The sequence below is a fragment of the Myiozetetes cayanensis genome, unplaced genomic scaffold (genome assembly GCF_022539395.1).
Source record: "Myiozetetes cayanensis isolate MyiCay16 unplaced genomic scaffold, myiCay2020 scf18, whole genome shotgun sequence".
Taxonomy (NCBI): domain Eukaryota; kingdom Metazoa; phylum Chordata; class Aves; order Passeriformes; family Tyrannidae; genus Myiozetetes; species Myiozetetes cayanensis.
This window is the reverse complement of record NW_026087389.1, coordinates 5,999,346-6,021,903: the sequence shown is the minus strand read 5'-3', so window position 1 is coordinate 6,021,903 and position 22,558 is coordinate 5,999,346. Positions and strand designations below refer to the sequence as shown.

General features: G+C 43.4%; 1 protein-coding gene across 4 annotated transcripts in view; it reads left to right on the top strand.

Annotated features, from left to right (window-relative positions):
* Nucleotides 1-12,877: 12,877 nt before the first annotated feature.
* SLC25A26 (solute carrier family 25 member 26) overlaps nt 12,878-22,558 on the top strand; it is an 83,370-nt gene continuing 73,689 nt past the window's right edge. For 2 of the 4 annotated variants that reach the window (XM_050313238.1, XM_050313237.1), the window contains exons 1-3: nt 12,878-13,043; nt 15,408-15,564; nt 17,085-17,194. In XM_050313238.1, the coding sequence (XP_050169195.1) occupies nt 13,011-13,043; nt 15,408-15,564; nt 17,085-17,194 (300 nt within the window). In that variant the 5' untranslated portion in view covers nt 12,878-13,010. Of the gene's footprint in view, nt 13,044-15,407; nt 15,565-17,084; nt 17,195-18,389; nt 22,002-22,558 lie in introns of those variants that run through there. The other 2 variants (XM_050313240.1, XM_050313239.1) reach the window with 2 other exon arrangements.

The window sequence follows — 22,558 nt, the reverse complement described above, 5'->3', positions numbered from 1 at the left end:
TGCCTCCATGTCAGTTCTGAGACATTTTTCCCTCTTATCACATCTCTGGCCAGACCAGAAGTGAGATGGGCCATTGATTCTGACCCTCTTTGCTTGGGAAAGTCCCTTCAGCATTAGTTGGCTGGAGGGGTTTGCTGCTCTCTGACGCTGTGGTCTTGGCTACGTCTCCACAGCAGGAACGGTTCAGCTCTCGTCCTGGGGTAACAAAATTCCCTTGGGTCCATAATACTGAGCAGTTTTAATTTTTAAATGACTTTATCAGTCTGAGAAGAGTGATTAGGTGTGATGAGGATTACAGCTGAGGTGTCTGAGCTGAAGGAGAAATTTGAGATTTCTTCACAGTTCACTGGAGAGCATGTTTTAAGCATGCTGAAAATGAAAGGCAAGGGTTCAAGAGCATTGATACCTTCAGCCTGGGAATGTCAGGACAACATTGTGAAACTGTGTCAATAATTTGAAGAAATAAGATGCCATTATGGCTGCAGCATCAAAAGCAATGTAATGGCTCTTCTTTGCTATCAGCAGGTTAAAGGCTTTCTCTGAACTACAGTGTTTGAGTGGAAGATGGGTATAATGACCTGGCATGGTGCAGTCTGTCACAGCTTATTCAGTGTCTGCAGCAAAGCAGAGCTGCCTCAACAGTCCTCAGTGCAGTATTTTTCTAGTGAAAAATGCTGTTACAGCACATTGAAACTGTAAGTGGGGAAATAAGAAGATTTGAAGGCAAATTTAGGCACAAGAGATTTTTTTTTAATGTTTTTGAAAGTGTAATCAAAGTCAAAAGCTGATTTTTTTTTTTTGCAGTAACCTGGCCAGAACACAGGGTCCTCTTCCCTGTCAGGCAGTTTTTTAGGGCCTGCAGATCACTTGATGTCTCTTTGGACTTGTTTTTTCAGGGTGGGCACAGGAGGCAAAGACTGTCACATCATTAGGCTGACATTGCTGAAGTCACCTGCCCCTTGCTGAAGCAGCCAGAGCAGACCATCGGTGTGGCTGGAGCTCCAAGAAGGCTCCTGATTTGGGAAACTTATTTTAGAGGAAAACTAACTCTTCTAGCATCCTAGAGAGGCTCTAAACATTCTCATCATCCCCCATCAACAAATGTGAAGTCTCTTGAAGTGTGGCTGGTCCTGCAGAGCTGTGTAATGAGCCTCTCCAAGGAGAGCTTCAGATGTTTCTAAGGCAGCAAGAGCTGCCCTGTGAGGCACTGAGATGCCACACTTCATCTGTGCCAGTTTTGTTGAATATCCCAGGTGTGCTAATAAGAGCATTAATGTGTTTGCAATTTTACTGGACCTCTGGGAGAAAAATATGGAAAGCAAACATATCACTTAGGCTTCCTGTGAGAGCTATTAGTAAACCATCTCAGGGCTTTTTTCCCCCCAAATCATAAGCCTAGTTGACTTTTCTATTCTAATTCAAGTGGGAAAGCAAGCTGGCATTGTGTGGCCTTCAGTCTCTCTTCTATTTGTGCGTGTGTCTCGGGAGATGAATTATTTATGATAATGTAATTATAGAAGCAAACAAACAAGTGCATTGTACATTTTCCCCCCAAGGAAGCCGCAGTCTGTGTTCAGGACACTAGATGGTAGTCTCGGTCCAGAAACATTTCAATAATGTCTGACATTGCAGCGACAGTAAACTGGCTGTTTCAGTGGGGTTTGCTCCTTGCAACACAAGATTTGAGGAGATTTGGTTGTGATGGGGTAACATTACTCAAAAACAAGTTGTTTGTGGTTAGGTTTGAAATCTGTAACCAATTTCTAGCTGTTTTCCAGAAAAGGAGATCTTGAGTCTGATAGTTTTGCAGTTAGCCATCACTGATCTGCCCAAAACCAGTGAAATATCTATTTAAGACGGTGTGAGCACAGATTCTGCTCAAAAGAGAAACCCAGTCCCTTGGTATCTCAATCACTGACACCAGTGATGTTAAGGAAGACTCTCAGCCATTTTCCTGCTTGCTTTCAGTGTAAGGTTAATAAAAAGTGTGTGTGAGATATGGAAATCACCATTTTAAATTATTAGATATCATAGATTGCCTTAGAAATGAAACCAATTCTGACTGGGAATAGAGTGCAAGGAGAAATCAGGCATATGTTCCTCCTAATGTGATCATTTCAGTTTCAACAAATTGCAAACTAGTATTGATTTCTATACATAAGCTATGAACAAAAAAGAATTGCAAAACTTCTCAGCAGCCTGCAAAGCCAATATCGACCAAACTAGAATGGCATTTAGGAGAGGAATGCTTGGCTGATGAAAATAAATAGCAGTAAAATAGCTTCTCACTTGGAATTTTTATCTAATACCATATCAGGTCTGTAATGCTTTCCAAGTGTCATGCAATGCATCACTGGAGACTACAGAAATGTGCAGAATTAATAAAGAAGGTGCCTGGATGTGGAGTAGCTACCCACCTCCAGCCTTCCTGAAAGGTTTCAGTTTGATGTATGATATTCCTCTGGTGAAAGTATAAACTCTATTAGTTCACAAAGTGAGTCTTATTCTTGAGTTCCAGCAAAGAAGCCCTTTGCCTGAGGCCCCAGTTTCATACCATCAATCTGTCTTTATCCCAACATGCATCTTCAGCCGTGAAACTGCGTGGTTGTGTCACAGCACTTCTAACAGGAGTGACTGTGGGGTTGTAAACATGTGGATTAGAATAAAATCTGGGTTAATACTTTGCTAACTTTAAACTCCTGAAGCAGAGGAAGGGAGTAGAGCCAAAATACAACAAATATTGCCCAGAAGATGTGGGATTGGTTTCTCTGGAGATCCTTTCTGTTCTGTTGTCCTACCCCTAGAATGTTACTGTCCCACATGACAAGCATCCATAACTTCTAAGGAAAGGGAAAGGAGAAAGGCTTTCTCACTAGCACAGTCCAATCATCGTTTTGCACTTAAGAATCATCCTTTCCTATGTTTGTTTCTCCTCTGTTTCAGAGCAGGGGATAGAGCGGGCGGGTGGGAGAGCCCATAGGAATGGACATCAGCAGAGCACAGCATGTGTGATCAGTCCATTCAGTCATGCAGGGACAAACACAATACCCCAGTGCCAGAAGAAAAGAGCCTGTGGAGCAGTTGTTAGATCTCTGAATGCATCTGCCCAACACCTCTAATGTTTTGATGAAAACTGGATGTTCTGAGCCTTCCTTCCCTGACAGGTCCTATGTCTCCCTCATGTTCAGCAGAAAGACCCAGCGGGATGTTCCCTGTTCTGGAAAACAGCCTCCATGGAGCACTTCTCAAAGTACTGGACCCTTTTTTTCAAGGGAATTTTGAGGAATCCCTAGTTCTTTCAGTAACCTACTCTAGTAAGTTGAGAAATCCCTACTAGGTAAGTGCCACTGTAATTTTTAGGCTCAACGGGTATAAACCAGTTTGTTGTACTGGTTCTGCATAGATGTAAGATCCTGCTAAGGATGGGAGGTTGTCACTTGCAGTCAGATACAGGTATTTCAAGTTCAACACTCGAATCTTTATCTATTTGTGTCCAATTGCAAGCAAGAGCAGCTCCATCCCTTTGGTTAGAAACATTACTGTGTGACTGGTATCACAGTTTGAAAAGAAACTGAGAAGCAGGTTCTGCATATGACCAGACAAAGAAAAAGTTCAGGAAGCCTCTCTGTATCTTCAGATCAAGATGAACTTTGATAAACTTGGGTTATTAAAAACACAAGCAACATTTTTCTTCCTCTTTTGACTTGCAAATTAAGCTAAACTCACATAATCAAATCTGATGGGAGTTTATTTTCAGCTGAAGAGTTCACCACAGACATGAAAGACTAAACCCAAGATGATAATTGCATATTGTGGACTGCCCCTGCTGCAAAATTTTTCCTGATTTCAGAGCAAAAAACTACATGGTGAAAGGTGGTTGAGAACTAAATGAACAGCTAGAAATGCAGAATTTGATGTTGCTCATTCAAATGTAGTAAGGATTTTGATTTGGATCCCTTCTCCCTTCCTTTGAAATGCTATTTACCTACATCAGAGTTTAATAAGGTTAATGTGTTAGATGTTCCCCCAGTGTAAATTCTATCAGTGAGAAGAATACTGCCTGAATAGAGTCCTCCAGCTCTATTCGTTTGCTTTCAATGTGTCAAATTAATTTTGCCACATGGGTAATAAAAGCTGTGCTTCTGTGTATTTCTGTAAACATCGTACGATTTTAGAAAGTGTTTATGATTTCTTTCAACAATGAAACTTAAACTGTGCACAGTCCAATATCAGCGAGTAATTTCAGAAGCGACTGAGGCATGTAATTGAGTTTGTCACTGTAATTGTATTTTGGAATAGATAGTGGTATGTTTTTTTAGTCGTTAGCGAGTCTTGTATTTAGAGTGCTGATTAATTCTATTAGAGGAGTTAATTAGACCGAGAAGGTGGGGGTGAGAATGGATACAAATCACTTTAAAGCACTGCATTTAACTCAGGGTTGATTAGTCCATGCACAGAGAAATGCCACCTCTCCCTGTTTGGACTCACGCATGTGATTAGAGCTCATCAGTGCAGCCCCACGCCTGTGACAAGGGCAGATGATGAGTATGGATGCAATTCTCTCTCCTTTCAAGTGTGAACTTCCAAATTAAGGCACTGCAGGATAGAGGGTTGGCCTGACTTAAAAATAATAAGCTCCTGTGCATACTCTGTAGTAATAAAAATAATAATTACAATATCTGTATTTCTGGCACAGCCTCCCCATATTCTTTCCTGTAAAGAATAAAAGGCATAAGGAATAAACAGGCATCACTTAAGGGCACTCTCAGACTTCAGAAGAGCTTGGGCTCAAGTCTTAGCATAGGAGATTCAGATCTTCCCTGCAAAAAGAAAAGAGACTCGGATGCTGAAGGTCTGGCATCTCCAAGCAGGAGCACATCTTGTCCACAGGCACCTGCAAGGGCCCTGCCTGCACCAGAAGGGTGGATGCTCTGCAGAGCAGTTGCCTTGTCGAGAAGTGGGAGCTGAACTTGTGGCTGCATTAGAAAAGATCTGTAGACCTGACCCAGGGCCTGGGCTGGTGGAGGGCATGAAGTATTTTTAGAGAGCATCACTAGCAGCCCTGGGATGACAAATGGTGGAGGATGGACAAACATTTATCCTCCCTGTCTTCTAGAGTACTGGGCACAAAAAATGTACAGTCCTAAGAGTGGCCAAGGAGGAGCTGATGTGGCTCTTGGGTCCTCTGCATCTGACCCAGCATGAGCTGTGTGGGCAGGCTGAGCTCAAGCCCTTCTCCCCCTCTCTATCCCCACGGTCTGCCCCAAAGCCCTTCTGGGTGTGAGATGGGTGGGAGGAGGAAAGGGGGGATGGAGAATGGAAACAGCCTCCTTTAAACCCAATACATGTGAGATAAATATGTGCACAATAGATTTTTAAGCAGCAGTTGGTGTGTAATTTTTAATCACCTGGAATACTTCCAACCAGACAAACACAAGACACTGTCAGAAGAGCACAAAAACAGGCCTTGAGGCATCATCTGAGCTGCACAAAAGTCAGGTCCCTTCATAAAGCAAACCTACATATTGGGAGCTGGTGCAAAATTCTGGAAAACAGTCTCAGTCTGAATAGATGCGAAGGAAAGATACTGTCAAACGAAGCAGAGGTCAGGGCTGCACAAAACCCAAGTCAAGAGCATGCACATTTTCAAGGAATTGTGACACCATGTCAGGGAATTCCTCCCAGGCTGCCTGGTCAGGCCATTACAGTGCTGTCAGTAAAAATGCCCCTTATCTTCCAACTCCTTCCACACACAGATAAAGCGGCCGTGCTCAATACAGGGCATATTTTAATAAGATTCAGAGTGGTAACATCTGGCAAATTCACATGTCATGTGCTGCTCCTTCCCCACGTACAAACAGCCCCTGTTCCCATGCTTTTTTTGTTTCCCTTAGATAATGGCTTTTCTGCAGCAGAACGTGACCGGTAGGTTATCGGCCGGGAATGGCAATGGGGCTCACAATGGCACGATAGGAAGGGATGATCACAAACTTCCATCCCCTGAAAACCTCACAGCAGAAGGCAGCTCTGATACTCCCAGTGAGAGGAGAAGAGCTGGCAAGTTTCTCACTGCAAAAGAGAAGGAAAAGGAAAAGGGCCCTGGAAAGTCAAAGGAAGGTGAATAAGAAGTTCTTGTCACCAGCCTCCTTCCGCGGGTCCTGGGAAGGACCTCTCGGCTGCCTCTCACCGAAGGGTTGTGCTCCACAGTGTCAAAGAAAACATGGATGGGGGCCCAGCAGTTCTCAGCTGGTGGAAGAGCTGCTTATGTCCCCTGAGAGACTCAGCTCGTGGAGACACAGTGACTCTTCTAGAAAGAGTTAGCAGAGCTACCAAGCTGTCAAAGCCACCCACTTGTACCAATAAATCTGTGTAATTCGGGTTTGCTGAGCAGAGCTCTGTGGTGTATGGACAATGTGATGAATGGAGTTGTCCCATTCCACGCTTTTCTGGAGCTGCTGTTTCACTTCCCTCCAGGTGCTGTGGGTTTGACTTGCAGCTACTAGAAAACAGAAGAGGAAGACTGAGCTTAGGCAGCCTTCCTCCCTCTCCTCCTGAGGGACAGGGCAGCACACACCCCCTGTCTGTTTTGGATTTAGGGATGGGACTCTCCATGGAACAGCCACCTCCATCCACTCCAGGGATGTCCCTGGCCCTGCAGGAGGGAATATGAAGCAGGACTTCACATGGTCTTACAGGATATAGGCAGCAGTGTGGAGTGATGGCAAAAAGGGATGTGCAGGAATTTTGGGACAGGCAACACGTGCCCCAGCAGCTGGTTCTTATGAGTCTGTGCTCCCTTCAGCCCTCTGCTCCCTGTCCCCACGCTGTCATCCATGTCCTTTGGTTTCTTTGTCCTTCTCTGAGTAGCCTAAGCAGATTGAGAAGACTTTTCTTTGAATTAGATGATACTAAAAATGAATTATATCAAGCACACAGCGCCAAACACACAGCTCATTTTTTAAGGCAAGCTGTAGTATTTTTACAGTTTACATTTAAAAAATAGCTGTAGTTTGCATGCCAAAGTTCAGTTCAAATAAACCCTTAAGCTTCCTCCTTCAGTGACATGTCCCAATAGGTGGATTGTTTCAGCCATGGTGGCTGCTCTATATGTCATTGCAAACATTTCCCATGAGCCTTGCTCTCTGGGAGCTGGTGAGGAAATTTAGCTGATAAAAACACTGAGCTGAGCAAACAGCTGGCAATGAGCTAATTTTCTAAAATATTGCTTCTTGTCTGTACAGAAACAATTCCAATTTATTTCTGCCAGAAGCTGATGAAGCAGAGCAGGGGAGGTGAGTCATCCTTGAATTGGAGCAACACATCTCTCCCAGGAGTCACGGCCACCATCTCTGAGTGGTCATCCCAGAGTACTGCTGGGACACAGCATTGGGATGGAACACAAATCCAACCCTCTGGGACAGGGAGTAGTCAGTGTCCAACTCTCCAAACCCATGAAATTCAAGAAAATCCAATTTTAATTGAGTCTTTCCTTACAAGGGTTCAGCAAAATAGCCGGGGCGGGGGGTCATGCTGGGCCCGGCTGGAAGTGGAAGGAAAGTGGGTCCAGCACTAATGTTGCATCCACCCCTTCTCCTTGGAGAGACAACACACCTCATGTTTTGCTACCTCTGGCTGCAGCCTTTGGAAGAGACCATGTCTGTTAATCCTCTTTCTTTAAAAAGAAGGAGGACCTAAATCACCAGAATGACTCAAGAAAATCGGTGGCTGAAGGAACTAGGTTTCGTGGTTCCAACCACTCTGTGGGAATGTCAGGGATGTTCCTCTGGGACATTTGGAAATGCATAATTGCCTGGGCAGCTTAGGGCCACTGTGTTGCAAACTTTTTCTTAACTCTGCTTCCTGAGTCAACCAGGTCATTGCATCAGCCACGAAATGAGCTGAGGACAGACATGAGTGATTCCTGTGTCAGGGACTATAACCACAACTACAGGCATAATTGAGATTTTCCTTCATTTCTCTTATGTGCTAAAATGGAAATATTAGATTAACTCAGCTGTGCTGTAAGACTAACTGCAGAGAGTCTCTGGAAGACGTGTTCACACGGAAAGGTCACTACGTTGCCACTGGATGGTTATTTCACTTATTTTACTCAGTAGTTAAAATGTATGTTTTCTGTCTTTCCCAGGCCGTTCATCTTCAATTGTCCAGGCAGCCAATAAGGCAGAATAAATGAGGAGCATCCAAAAGTTGTACAGTTTAAAGCTTTCTATCATTATGCAAAATCTATATCATCATTAATCACCTTTTTTCTTAATGAATTTGGGGACTGGTGTTTCTGCTGCTAAGTACTCAAAGGAGTTATTAAATTTATGGCTGTCTGGTTCCCCCATCTGTTTCCATAAAAATTTACTGCAATTAGTATTTCAGCAAAATTTCTAAACCCTGCCAGACTTCTTAAGAACAGGGAACTCTACTGTAAGCGTGAGGGGGAGCTAATGGTGTATAAGTGGCAAAAAATAATCTGAAATCCACATTAAACCGGTTTTGCCTGTAGTTTGCAGGAGGGTTAAGGCAGGAAAATGGGGGAGAGGCTGGAAAAAGTCCTGCCCATCCAAGTCCAGCTGTCCACTGCTGGCTAGATATTGGGAAAATGTTTAGTTCATTTTCATTTTTCTGAAGGAGGCAGCTCCAGAAGAACGTGGACAGAGGTTTGCAGCACAGCTGCTGAGCACACAGAGGGGAACCAGGCAGTGGGGTGGCAGCTGGAGGCAAATATCAGTCCTGGGGGTAAGTCTTGGGAACAGGGCTCTGCTTCCCTGTGAAAAAGTCCTGGAGTCAGGGGCCTCTCAGATTCTACTACACTGACGCTGTGGCCAGGAGCATTGCTGCCCTATCCCTGGCAGAAATAAGCTGCAGAATATAAACCTGCACTTTCACAAGAATCTGGCAGGAGCTCTCACCTTAGTGTGGGCAATCAGATGTTTAAGGAGGCTGGTGACAACGCTGCCTCCTGGAGAAGGACCAGTGTCACACCTTTCTGCTGTGTGCAGCCACACCGCACTCCTGCAGAGGAAAAGCCCTTTGCTCTGCATTAATTTCACAGTTCTGTGTTTGTTTGTAATAAAAGGGGACAAACAACATTTTGATGGTCAAAGGATTGTGTTTTGTTCTTAGTGGGCCACGATGTGCTCCTGTGGTGCACTGCAGCCTCTTGGGTGCCGTATATGGCTGTACTATTGAAGTTCCCCTTTCAGCTGGCTTCCCTGGCCCCATCGTGCACCTGCTTATTATCAAATCAAAAGGATCCCCGAGTCTTTATTTTCACTGTATTTATGCCAGGATAAATTTTTTGCAGCTGATAAATTTCCAGCTGCTTTTACGAACAGCGGGACGGGCCCAGTTTCTCAGGAAGGAAAAGTTGCTGGGCGTTGTCCGAGCTACAGCAAAAATGACAACCCGAGAAGGGCTGACTGACTGGAAGGGGTTGGCTCCGATGTGCCTGGATTGCCCAGGAGGAAGATAATGAACAGAACGAGGAGAGCGGTTGCTTCAATAAATAAACTGGAACATGTGTGCGACCGATGCCGCCGGGGGCCGATACATGCCAAGAAGTCTGTTTCTAACATCTGCTCTTCAGCAGCCTTAATATGTTATGACCAGATCAATACATCTTCTGCTGCTGGTGTCAGACACCCTACAGCAGCTAGAAACTGGGGGAGGAAACGCAGGCAAACAAGCATACAGACATGACTACATATACACAGGTACACACATCCAGGCATTTCTGTGCAGCGTTGTATCATTAGGAGCCCCTGGTGGTCTAGGGGTAAAGGCGCCGCGCTATCACCGCGGAGACCCGGGTTCGATTCCCGGTCAGGGCCACTCCCGGGCAGGTGGGGCTCGTCAGCCCTTAAAGGCAACCCACCTACGTCCTAAGGACCTCACTGCCACCGTCCAAGCTCGCTTGGCCCCGGCAGATGAACCTTAGGATTAAAGGGTGGGCTCAGTTCCGCGCACACTGTGTCTCACCTAAAAAATCCAATGTGCAGGCTGGAAGGTGGAAAGACCTTCCCCGGATCTTCGCTCACGAAGACTGGCCATTATTGTATCATTAGAAGGATTTATAATGTGAAATCAATCAAAAATGGTGCTTAAGTAGCCCTGACAAAGAAGAGCCATCAGTGACATTCACTCCCTACAATGTCTCTTTTTTTTTTGCAGAGTTTTTTGCTAGAGGATTGCTATGTTTTTGGAAGCTCGTATCCCACTCGGTGCATTCATAGATGCAATATGTTCTTTATGCCACTGTAATTAAAAGGCTTTTCATCTCTTGCCAAGGCTTTTATGTGCTGCAAAGGCTGAGGGAGGCAGGTGAGGTGGTGTAGGAATAATGGCCATTTTTAAAAGCATTCTGGACAACCTGCAGCCACGGGCAGGGGAGGGCAGAGAAAGAGGAGCAGGGAGCAAAAAAATATGAAAGGAGTGGCAGAGCAAAAACATGTTGGCCAGCAAGCTGCTCTGGTGCTGGCATCAGAATGAACACAAGTGTTTCTTCTCTTCTCTGCTTCAGGGTATTGCACTCACAGTACCTGTGAAAAGCACCACATGGCTGTTCCTCACCCTCCAGACCCTGAGCTTCAGCCACAGCTGGAAGCAGGCCTGGGAGAAGGCACAGGACCATGGACGAGAGGAAAACAGCATCAAGCAAAGATATGGGACCACAAACATCTGTCATTCAGGTGAAGTCAGACACCACCTGCACCTGTGCCTGGTTCTTCTGCTCAGCCCATCTTCTCCTTTGCAGTGAAGATGCTGGAGAGCATTTTCTCAGAGGGCAGAAAGAACGCAAGAAACAGGATCTCTTTCTTCACTCAACTTACTCTGCAAGCCTGGGGAGAGCCCATTCAAGGACTTGGCACAAAGATTAATGTTTGGCCTGTGGCATTAAGCAGAACTTGTTCATTTAAGACAGGACAGTGGCTTGGAAGAATAGGGGGTTGCGACCTCCCTGATGCAGCAGCAGTTCTCCTGACAGAAGGTGATAAATAAAAGTCAGTGCCACAGAGTGTATCTGAAAGCTTTGCACTGTACAACGTGAAAAATGCTTGCTGTGACTCCAAGAACCTTTACATCAGGAGATCTCCTGTGCACATGTGGGTAATAAGGTCTGGTTGTAAGCGCTGCCATCAGTGGGTTGTATGGGAATAGCGGTAACTCTAAAACCACGCTTCATTTGCTGCAGATGTCTGATTTCCCCCCTCAGTATCGCTCCAAAGCACCTAATTTAGTGACAGAAATGGACCTGGCAACTGAGGAACTTTCAGCTTTTGTGTTTATTTAGCCCCTTACCAGAGCACCGGCTGCAAATGGTAGATTTCAGATCCTTTTCATTTCTATGTAAATAGCAGGGTTCTTTCAGCCAGCCAGGTGCTCTGCTAGATGTTAACTGCTCACAGTCCAGCTGTATATATTACAGCTGGAATACGTAACTGTGCCTCCTGCCTCTTCCAGGAACCAAAATCAAAGTTCTCATAGTATCGTTGAATGGTTTGGGTTGGAAGGGACCTTAAAGATCATCCAGTCCAGCCCCCCCGCCATGGGACTTTTTACAGACTAATTCCTAGGATAGCAAACTTGCCTGTCTTAGGCTTCACACACTAATCAGGCTTTGGAGGAAAGGTGGTCAGACAGTCCCAATGGGGACAAGTGTGGCAGTAACCTCAAAGGAGACCATTTGTTGCATCATTCCTGATATGAAACCAAGAAGTGTTTCTCTATAAACACTACAAAGCCTAAACTAAAACAAAATATTGATAATTCACCAGATTGTCATTAAAATGATAAGTTAGGACCAGAAAACCAAAGAGCTGCCTCAAAAATCAAAGGAAGCTGAGAAATATGACATTCACGTTCTTTCTATTTTTGCCTGCGGAGCTTTGAGCTTTTCACTCAAAAAGAAAAATAAGACTAAATGAAATGAAGAGTGCTCTGACACCGCCTGTCTCTGGGGACTGAGGCAGCACAGAAAAAAACCCAAATCATCACATTCCCAACCGCTGTGTCCAAGAGCCATCCCAAGGGATGTGCTTGCAGCCAAGGAAATCTTGGAATCGAAGCCTTTCTGGTTCTGCCTTTGCCCTTTCTCCCTCCCCTACAATCACGTTCGCCATAATTTCAGGTGTGGTTTCCTGCTGGGTGCGGGTTACGTGAGGGCTCCGTGCCAAAATCCTCCCTGCAGCTTCTGGAACCACCGATTGTTCGAATGCCCCTCGTGGAGAGGGGGAGAGGCCTCAGTGAGACACAAACGCAAAGCGTGAAAGTGCTCGGAACGGGAGTCAAAAATGGCGTTTTCCCTTCCAGGAGAGCCAGCACACCTCGTGGGAAGAGGCAGGAGAGATGACCCTGAAGAAAGGAGACGTCTTTTATTCAGCAAGGTGGAGGTTTCCACAAATCAAATTAAAAAAAATTACATCTTTTATACAGTAGAATTTACGTGAACCCTCCTATCTAATACATTCTCCGCCCACCTAATGCACATCTTTTTGGTTGATGTGATCTTTATTTGATGTGATCTTGTGCAATGCTTGAAACACAAAAGTTCTTTTCTTTATTAAGCGACTTCTATTGAAGTTATCTGACGTCACCAGCTAGGCTTACAAAAAGCGAGAAAAGTCGGCGTGAAGGCATCGACATCAACAGAGGAAAAGCTCCAAGGGACTTCGGGAATGTTTTTATCTTAAGAGTGTATATATTTTTTTTTTCCCCCAGGGGTACAGACGGCGGCCAAGCGATAACTCATTAACGCCCGGCGCTAATTGAGGGCACGGCCAAGGGCACGGCCAAGGGCGGCGGCGTCGCTTTCCCGCTGTGCGCAGGCGCGGTGGGAGCCGCGCTCACGTGACCGCGGGCCGGGGGAGCCAACATGGCTGCGCCCATGGGCGCGCACGCTGCAAGGTGGCAGCGCCGGGGCCGCTCCCGCTGATCCCGCTGATCCCGCGCCGGGGCCGAGGGAGCCGGGTTGGGCCCCCACACCCGACCGGCACCCCTGCATGGAGCCGCGGGAGTCCTGGGCGGCCTTGGCGGTGAGTGAGCGCGCCCGAAATAGGTTCTTTCGCCGGGTGCGTAAGAGAGCGATCCGTACACAGAGAGGAGTTATTTGGTTTGTTTACAGTTCTGCGGCGGGAAATCCACAAAGCCAGCACCGCGACTGCCAAAGCTTTTCCCTGTTTGTGCATTTTGGCAAACAGAGCTATTGGTGTTCATTTGCTACACGTTAAATAGCTTTCTTACTAGTATTCTGTCTTCTATTGGTTAATTATTTTCTGGTTCTTATGCTGTTTAGTCCATGTGCTTAGTCCTTCTCTTCTTTTGGGTTGGTGGGTTTCTTGGGTCGGTTGTTGTAAATTACCTCTTACCCAGTTGGAGCTGATTCAGCACAGCTGCTGAGTTGTCCTTTTCTCCTTCCTTTCCTCCTTATCTATGGGGCTCTGCCAAATGTCCCTGTGGCCTGTAAATTCTGTGTCCACTGTCAGCTGGAACAACCTTCTTCCCAGGTTTTGGTAACCTCCTCCTAGGTCTGAGATCATTGAAAGGTGTTGAGCCCTAAACCTTAACAAGGCAATTCCACCAACAAGTAATTTGCCTTTTCAGCACCTGGACATCACTTAGAGCTTGTTGGCTGCTCTCTATTGCATGGATTGAATCTCCTTTCTTCTTGGTTAGGTTTCAAAGTGGGCAAAGATCAAGCATCAAAGGACATCCTTTCTTAAGGAAAGAGGCGAGGGAGAAGGTGTGTTTTAGGTGTCTTGTTACCCCAAAATCATCCCTGTTCTCTGCAGATGGCGTAAGCACACAGATATTGTCACCTGCTGGCAGGTGCTCTGTTGGCTGCTCCATGAATTTAAATGACATTTAAGATACAGAACTCTGAGAACTTAAAGAAGCAATTAGTAACTTTTGATTCATGCTTTAACAGGTGGCTAGATTAAATCTGATTTAATCTGATCAATGTTATTTTGAGCAGATAAGGATTTTGATGAGAAAGAGTAAAGAAAAATCAATGCATGCAAAATAGCCAACTAGATTAAAAGAGTAATTAACTTATTGATTAAACCTTTAGTAGTAGATAGTGAACACCTCTCTGAATCCTCTGTTGCCCTGAAAAAAATTATCAGAGTAACACACATGTGATTTGTTTTCAGGCAGAGTTAAAAATCTGTGCAGCTGTTTCTCATGTGCTATTCTATATGAAGCAGACTTCAAACTGTCTTTTGTGTTCTAGCACTGCATCTAAATGATGTCTCATAATGGATTAATGCTAACTATTGATTTATTTTTTTAAATTAGGTTTTCTATTTATTTCAGTCTCGGCTCCCCATTTTTGCCAAGTAATTCTTTTCTACAATCAGCCATGCCATGGGGTAACTTAAAAAAAAATACAGTCATCTAGAAACATAGACAGTGAAAGAAGATTGAGCCCTAGTTGAACCAATTTTTTTAGGGTTTTGTTTTAACAAACTGCTTTGGATAAAATCCTTCCCCTTTTCCTTATGGCTTTGAAAACATCTTTATTGAACATGATTTCCAGTACCTGAAGAAACATGGAGAGTGACTTTTTACAAGGGCGTGTAGTGACAGGACAAGGGGGAATGGCTTCAAACTGACAGAGAGTAGGTTTGGATTGGATATTAGGAAAAAATTCTTCCCTGTGAGGGTGGTGAGGCCCTGGCACAGGTTGCCCAGAGAAGCTGTGGATGCCCCATCCCTGGAAGTGTTTCAAGTTGGACAGGGCTTGGAGCAACCTGGGATAGTGGAAGGTGTCCCTGCCCCTGGGACAGGGAGTTTGGACCTTTAAGGTTCCTCCCAACCCATACTGTTCTGTGATTCTATGATTTTTTAATTTTTTTTTAATATGCTTTTATCAACAAAAGAAAATAAAGCAGCTTTACTTTAGGCTTTGTTCAACAAAGGAAATGGGCTGGAAGGAACACTTTACATGAAGAAGTTTGCTGGAAAAATGTGAATGTGCTTTCTAAAGGTGCTTACAGGGGGAGCAGAATTGCTTCAATCTTTCTCTGATCCTATCACACAACTCCTGCAGGTGTTGGTCACTCAGTGCTGTGTCGATAAGTGACATCCACTGTCTTGCTTTTCTGTATAGTGGGGAAGTGTTGCACTGCTTTACTTGCGCTATTCAAACTGAGATTGTTTTGAAAATACCTTAAAAATGGTTTAAAAGTTGTAATATCCTTTCTTTTGTTGAAGCTTCCCTGTTATAGCTATAGAAGCTATTGAGGTCTGTGTAAGACCATCAATTTACAAACTGACCACAGGAAGGCCACAATCAGCAGTGCTTTGGGTTCGTCCTGCCTGAGTTTCTCACATAAGCACCACAGCTTCCCCCCTGAAAGTATTAATGTGCTTTATTCCATGGTTTTGTCTTGAAGGCTGGTGGAGTTGCTGGTGTCTGTGTTGACTTGATCCTTTTCCCCCTGGATACTGTAAAAACAAGACTGCAGAGTCCTCAAGGATTTAGGAAGGCTGGTGGTTTTCGTGGCATCTATGCTGGTGTTCCTTCCACTGCGATAGGATCCTTTCCAAATGGTAAATTGTCTTTGGGTTATGCTTTGTCTTATTACAGTGGGAATTTGTGTTGCACAGGACATTCATGCTTCCTCTCCTGCAGGAGCCTGTTTGGATTCTGTGAGTCCATGTCCAGCTGTGAAGGGCAGATTCTGGAATTGTGCAGTATTGAGCAAACTCTTGAGCAAGCCTGGAGTGAAGGCTGCTGCATGTTCACTCTGAAAAGCAACCCTAATTCCTTGGAAGGGTACCTGGATATAAACCTTACTTATAGGGGCACCCTAAAGCATTTCTAGGTGCCAGAGAGGGCTTGAGTCTTCCTTGCCCTGGACACTTTAGTCATGAACCCACTCTGCCACAACACTGGAAAGGGATAAAAGTCCAAAGTGCTTGACCAACAACATACTTTTGAAATACTTTTGAAACTGATCTTTTTAAAAAGTAAATGCTTGTAGTTCCTGCAGAGAAAAGGCATCTGAAATTCCTGATGCCTTTGTCCATTTTGTCTTTGGGGGGGTGGGATGAAAAAAAGGCAAGCTGTGCTGTCAGACGTAAATGTCAGGAGAACTTTGCTGACAAATGCACTGACACCTTCAGATGTTTGATGTCCTTCATAAGGTGATATAAAAAAAAAATCAGTTCTTTATCTTGGCTGCTCTGTTATCTCCTATTGAGGTGATAAGCATCTTTTGATTAGCAGAAGGCAATTCACATGGCCCTTCTGTACAATTAAAATCTTTTCCCCCGCAAGACATGTCATTTTTTCCAGGATTTACATCTCCAAAATCTGAACTGTGGTTTTATCTTTCCAACATATGACTGAGAACTGAAATTATCTTTAGGAGAAGAAATAACCCTTAAGGTGTAAGTGCCTTTGTAGCTGACTGTTGCAGTGAATAAACACAGCTCATGTTGCTGTGCTCAGCTTAGTTTTGTATGGTTTTTGTTCACTGCACAAAACTTTTACAAGTCTTTGACAAGCTTGCAAAAAAAATTGTGGCACTAAATTGCAAAATATTAAACTGACGATAGCAGGCAAGAAGTTATTAATAAACTGCTGCTGAAATAGTTTTGCACGTTAAGGAGGGCAGAATTGTATCAAGTGCCTTGATGAATTTTGGGTTGGTTTGTTTTTTTTTCAATTAATTGTTTTTTGTTCATGCCTCAAAAAACCACCATCCATTCAATTACACCAAAAGATCTCTCCATCTGGGAATATGGAAGGTACCATTTATTCAAAATGTGCTGGACGTTCATGACTAATTAACACATCTTTCCTTATCCCTGTACTAAATGTGTCCTAAAGCCCTGGCACCTTTGTTATTAATGGGGATATTTGCCGGGATAGCCAGGAGCATAAACTTCTGAAGGGATTATCCCACAGATTTTGTTCATACTATTGTATTGTTTTGATGTAAAAATATCCTGGTTTTAGCTACAGTTGCACAACAATAGGTGTCAAAATCCACCTCTAAATGCTTTTTGTGGTAGTTTTGTGATGGAGGAACAGTGAAATGATTGCATGTATTCTTGAATTTCAGCTGCTGCGTTTTTTATCACCTACGAGAATGTGAAATCCCTGCTGCCCCATGGCTCTTCATCTTACCTGTCTCCAGCGACACACATGGTGGCTGCCTCCCTTGGGGAAGTGGTAAGAAGGAAGTTCATGTATTGTGTGTCCATGAGAGGAGAGGAAACCATTCCATTATGAAAACTTGGGTTTGGCATCGTATCTTTCTGAGTGTTGACCATAATTGTGACAGTTCTTATAAACTGGCACTTGTAAGGATTGCTTCAAAGTGAGTAAATGACTTAATAAGAATTCTTTGTGGGTCTGTTGGCTGATCTGGCTAAGTCAGTAGGGGGTGAAAGGGTGGATTATTCAAAAACATAAACGAACATTTACAGGATAGAGCTGTGTGACTTCATGTGCCAAACAACGTGAAAGTTTTCCTGATGAAGCCTCTGTCAGTGGAAAATATAATGGATAATCTAATGAAGCTTCTTCCCTTGGGATGAACATTTCTATACTTTAGTGACAGCTTTTCACGTGGTCTCTCTGATAGCTGCAGCCTTTACTTTAATGTGTTGGTTGGGTTATTGCAGCTTAAAGATGCATGTAAATAATGGAAATAATTTCTATATATAGGCTTTTTGAAAACTCTTTCCTCCCACTGTTTTGAAAAGTTGCTGTGTTTCTTATCCATTAAATCCATTACTTTGTTTATAGCAGGTTCTGGAGCTGCTAGTAATGGCTTGCTTTGCCCAGGTTTTTACAATACCCAAAATAACTGGGACCAAATTTAGTAAACACTTTAGATGTCATTAAGGAAGGTCACAAAAGAAGCCTCTCTTGTTTTGCTGCCTAGATTACCCTTGCCTTGTTAACAGCATGGACTTGGCTGAAATTAATGGGAGTGTGTGAATTTTTTGTTTGTTTTATAAGTTAAAAATGAAATAGCATTAACCCATTGAATTTAAGTAACAAAATACTTCTCGCCCTCCTGATTTTCTAATCTGGCATGTGTAGGCTGTTTCCCAGCATATATTGACCACTCCTTAGAGTTTTTAGGTTTTATTTTATTTATTTTGAGAGAAGGAAAGGTTTTCAGTACTAAGGAAATGCCAAGGCTGTATGTGAACGTTTGAGATTTTAAAATTAATTTCATCACCAACGTGCAATGCCAGGATGACTGGACAACCTGTAAATCCACAGAACTGAAAGTGTGGCTCTGGCAGGAGCTGGTAGGTGACACTCTGTGGCAGATGTTGAAAGGAACACTCTTCAGTGTGATCAAACTATGACCATTCCTTCTCTGTAGGTAAATACCAAAGTCACTTTATCCACACTCTTTATCCCAGAAGCTTGAATATTTTGTTTTTAAAAAACTGTCTGAGCTTATTTTCAAACAAAAAGAGCAAGGCTGCTTTGGCTTAGCTGAATCAAATATATTACAGGTTCAGCAAAATCCTCCTTTCCCTGGATACTACTCTCACTTTTATCTGTTGGCACAGTGCCTTGGCAGTGTTTGGGGATGGGTGTTGAGCTGTAAACAGTCCATGCTGTTCCTGCCAGTGCTGGCCACCTCTCCTCTCCAATTTTTGTCACACAGGGTGTTTCCTGGCACTGCACTGATAAAATGGGGTGTGAGTTGATGTGTCTCCACAAGTTTGGGGCTGTATGGAAATGGCTTTTCTGGCTCTTTTGCAAGTTAAACTTGGGCTGTGGTGTGGGGCAGAAAAAAGTTGTGTCTGTGGTTTCATATTTGCTTTTATTAACTGATTTTTTCTTTTCTTTCCCATGGTGATTTAGCTCAGATGTAGGTTGGTCCCAAGCTCCCAGGAGTGTGGAGGTGCCTGTGCCATCTCAGGTTAACACCAGGTGCCTCACTGCTACAGCAGCACAGCCTGGCTACTTTCCACGGGAAGCAGTTCAGCTGTTCCTGCTCTCTGTGGGTTCAGTTTTGATCCCCAACTAATTTTCATTCTTCTGTGGAAATGATACTGATTAGATTGAATGGGATTTAGCCAGGAAACTTAATTTAACATACCAAGCACATGAAGATATGTGAGTACAGCATCTATAACCACTCTGGTAATGGCAGATAGAAGGTGATAGATTTAGGGCTGGGTGGGATATGTTTGTGTTGCTGACTCAGGTGGGTTCTTTCTGATCTTGATTAGAGCCTGTGCTGTCAGGTTATGACTTCCAACTTAAGGCAATGCACAGAACTTATTTCCATTAAAATTCTCTAAAGGATGTTTGAAATCAGCAAGAGGTTCTTCACCACCATGGCAGTGCATAGCCCTAAAATTCCTTGTTTCCTGATAACCTGATAGAATGGCAGATCCATGAGGTGTTTTAAGCTTCTCAAGTGCTGTTGCAGAATCAAGAGAAATGACAGTTGGGCTCATGAAGAGGTGCCAGTGATTTGGAATAAAATATACTGGGGAAAAAACCAACCCCAAACACCCTTCCTTGTCAAGTAGGTTATTTATAGTATACTCCCTCTGCCTGTGAGGCTTCTGTGAGAAAGCTGTAACTGGGTAGGTTAATTAATAGCAGCCAAAAACCAGTTGGCTACAAATTACTCCATCCAGCAGAACCTGTTGCCCGTTTTTTTCCAAGTTGGTCTGTAGTCTGTGACCCTTACAACTCAGACACTTAATGCTTTCATTTTGGAGCTGGCAGAGATGGTGCAGAACAGTTAAATGTGTTGCTCAGGGCTGTCTCATATGCTTGGCTCTTGCTACTCGAAGGCCAGAGAAATGTATATTGGTAGTCATCGAAATGGCAATATCACTTAATGGTGTGGAAACTGCAGTGTTGTAATAGCCATTTTTCAGCTCATTTTTCTGCTTTTTGCTAGCTTTTCCTCTCCTCTTGGACTGATGGGTGTGAGGGGAGAACTAAGCTGTAAAATACCTGAGACAGGGATTTGGAGATTTGCTACAACACACCTGTAATAAAATAGCACAAAGCAAGACCTTCTCACATTTAGTCTTAGTTGATCAATAGAAATATACAAACTAGTCCAAATTGCACCAGGGTGAAAGTTATAATTATAGTTTTATTGATTAGTCATTAAGTTTTAATCAGGGCATAACCACTGGGACTATTATTTTGTCAGTAGTTCTTTCTGATAATATGTACTTTTCTCGCATCGTATGCTCTGATAGGTATTTAGTATAAATTGCTTTTAAATGTGAAATAATAAACCACACACTCTGTCATGTTAGGATTCCTAAGGCATGTCTTTGCATTTCCACACTGTTTTTTTAGGAAACAGAGAAATTAAGATTTAGAGCAAAAAAGTCACGTTGGATTTCTAGGTTTGCTGTTCTTTCACAGGTGAGCATAAATGAGTCAGATACCTTCTTGTGCACCAGGAAAACGTGATTATGTGCAAAGCTTAAATGTGTGTTTATGCTTACCAATCTGTGTTTTGAATGTGACCCGCTAAAAATAATAAAATGGGTAAAGAGGAAGAGATACGAAGTTTGCATCAAGACATGATAAAATATATGTGAGAAATCAATCAAATGGGAAGTCTTAGTTGTTATAACAGCCCTCTTCTGTATTGTTTGCAGTCTGTGGAAATTCATGGGAAACAAAGTCCCCAGGGACTGCTCTGGTCCATTTTTCCAGGCTGGGAGGCACAAAACCAAGCAGTGAGAAGGCAGTGGCTGTAACACTGTTTTGTTTTTTTTTCTTTGCCTTTTAGGCAGGAGAAATATAAAAAGCTAATCTCATCTCCCAGAGTGAGATAAAGAAAAGTACATTCAAAATCTGACCCTGTTAAACGTAATTAGTTTTTCCTATAACTGAATCTCGCTGTATAGGGACTCTGAATATCCCATAATACATGAAAAATTACTTAAAAAGACACAGCCAAAACTCTGGAGGGCACACACATGGTACATCATCTCATCTCATCAAGGAAGAAGTAGGTTGATGAATATATGAGTTACCAAGGGGGGGAAAACCCCTTATTGTACCACTTGTGTAACTGAAATGTGGAGATAGGAAACACACTCCCTGCATCCAGGACATTGGAATTTTTCATCTTGACTCGACTTTGCCCTGTATGTTTAGTCTGCCTGTATCTTTACACTGAGCTGCCAAATGTGCTTGGAAAACATGATATCATAGGGAGTGGAAAGGAAAACCAGATGTTCTGAAATTTTACTTTTAATATTCTGAGGCGGTATAAGTAACTCTGAGAAGGAACAGTGTTTTTAACCTCCTAGTGCCCATTTTAAGTAGTAACCAGTTGTGTCTTGCAGAACCAGAGTAAATTGTACAGCTCCAAATTGGTTTGTACCGAGTTTTTTTAATGTCAGTTTAATGTGACAGTGTATGTATTAATTACAAGAAGCTTTGATATGTTGAAGTCCTGCTCTGAGCCTCTCGCACCAACCTCCTGCAAACATGGTTTTGTGGGACAAGTCTAAGGTTGTCCCAGTTTGACCGATGAGGTTTCCTTCAGGAGTGCCAAAGTGGTTGGATTCAGCACAGCTAATTTGGATTCAGCACAGATAATGTTGCATCCTGCTGGCCTTTCCATGGAGGTGAGAATAAAGTCGTTTGGCTCACGTTGTGGAGAAGGGAGCTGACAACAGCCTTTTCCATCTAATGTTTAGATATTGTTATGGTTACCATCTGAGCTTTGCAAGATATTCAGTGAAAGTTTTGGGCTGTTGCTTGTAAATACTGGGTTCACTCTTATCTCTCTGACCTTTTGTTCTTGATTGGCTATTTTTGATGACATTGTCTTTCTATTTTTTCCCCTACTCTGTAAGACAGCAAGTTACCTTTACATTCAGAGAGGAAGTGTGTGGGAGGACGGAGGACCAGAATGGGAAGGAGATGTCCTGTTCTTTTGGCAGGTGTTTGTAATGACCATGCTCTGGAAGTAGATTACCAGCTGAAGTTACTGAGCTGCTTTTGTCCTTGGGTGAGTCTCCAGAGTACTTTAGGGAGATTTGAATGCTGGAGGTTTGAAATGTCCAAAAGTTCGTCGCTTCAATGGGGAGAGGGGATGATGTGGCTCCACAGGGCAAGGTGAGGACAGGTATTCCAAGGTGAAATTCCAAGCTCACTTGTGTATTCCAGTGTGTTGCCACTTGAGGTACTTCTGTGATAAGAGCAAAATGTGTGGTTCATCTGTGATTAGCATCTGACCCTCCATATTAATAACTTGGGAATTTTTTTATCTGCTGTTGGGATGTGTCAAATAGGAAAACTTCTTTATGTTAGTTATCTTTCTGGGGAATTCAGTTAGCTTTCTCTGCTAGCCTTAACTTGTTTCTTACAAGAAGCAAGTTCGAATGCAATCAAGTTTACAGTTTACAAATCATGATTCTGTAGAAAGACATTTTGAGTGTGCTTTAAATTCAAATAAAGGAGGAAAATCTATGTATTTGTTTTATGCTTGTGTTTTTTGGCTTTCTTTCCTGGATAAAAAGAGACATTTTAAGCATGGTAGACAACACAGTGTTGTCTACCATCTGT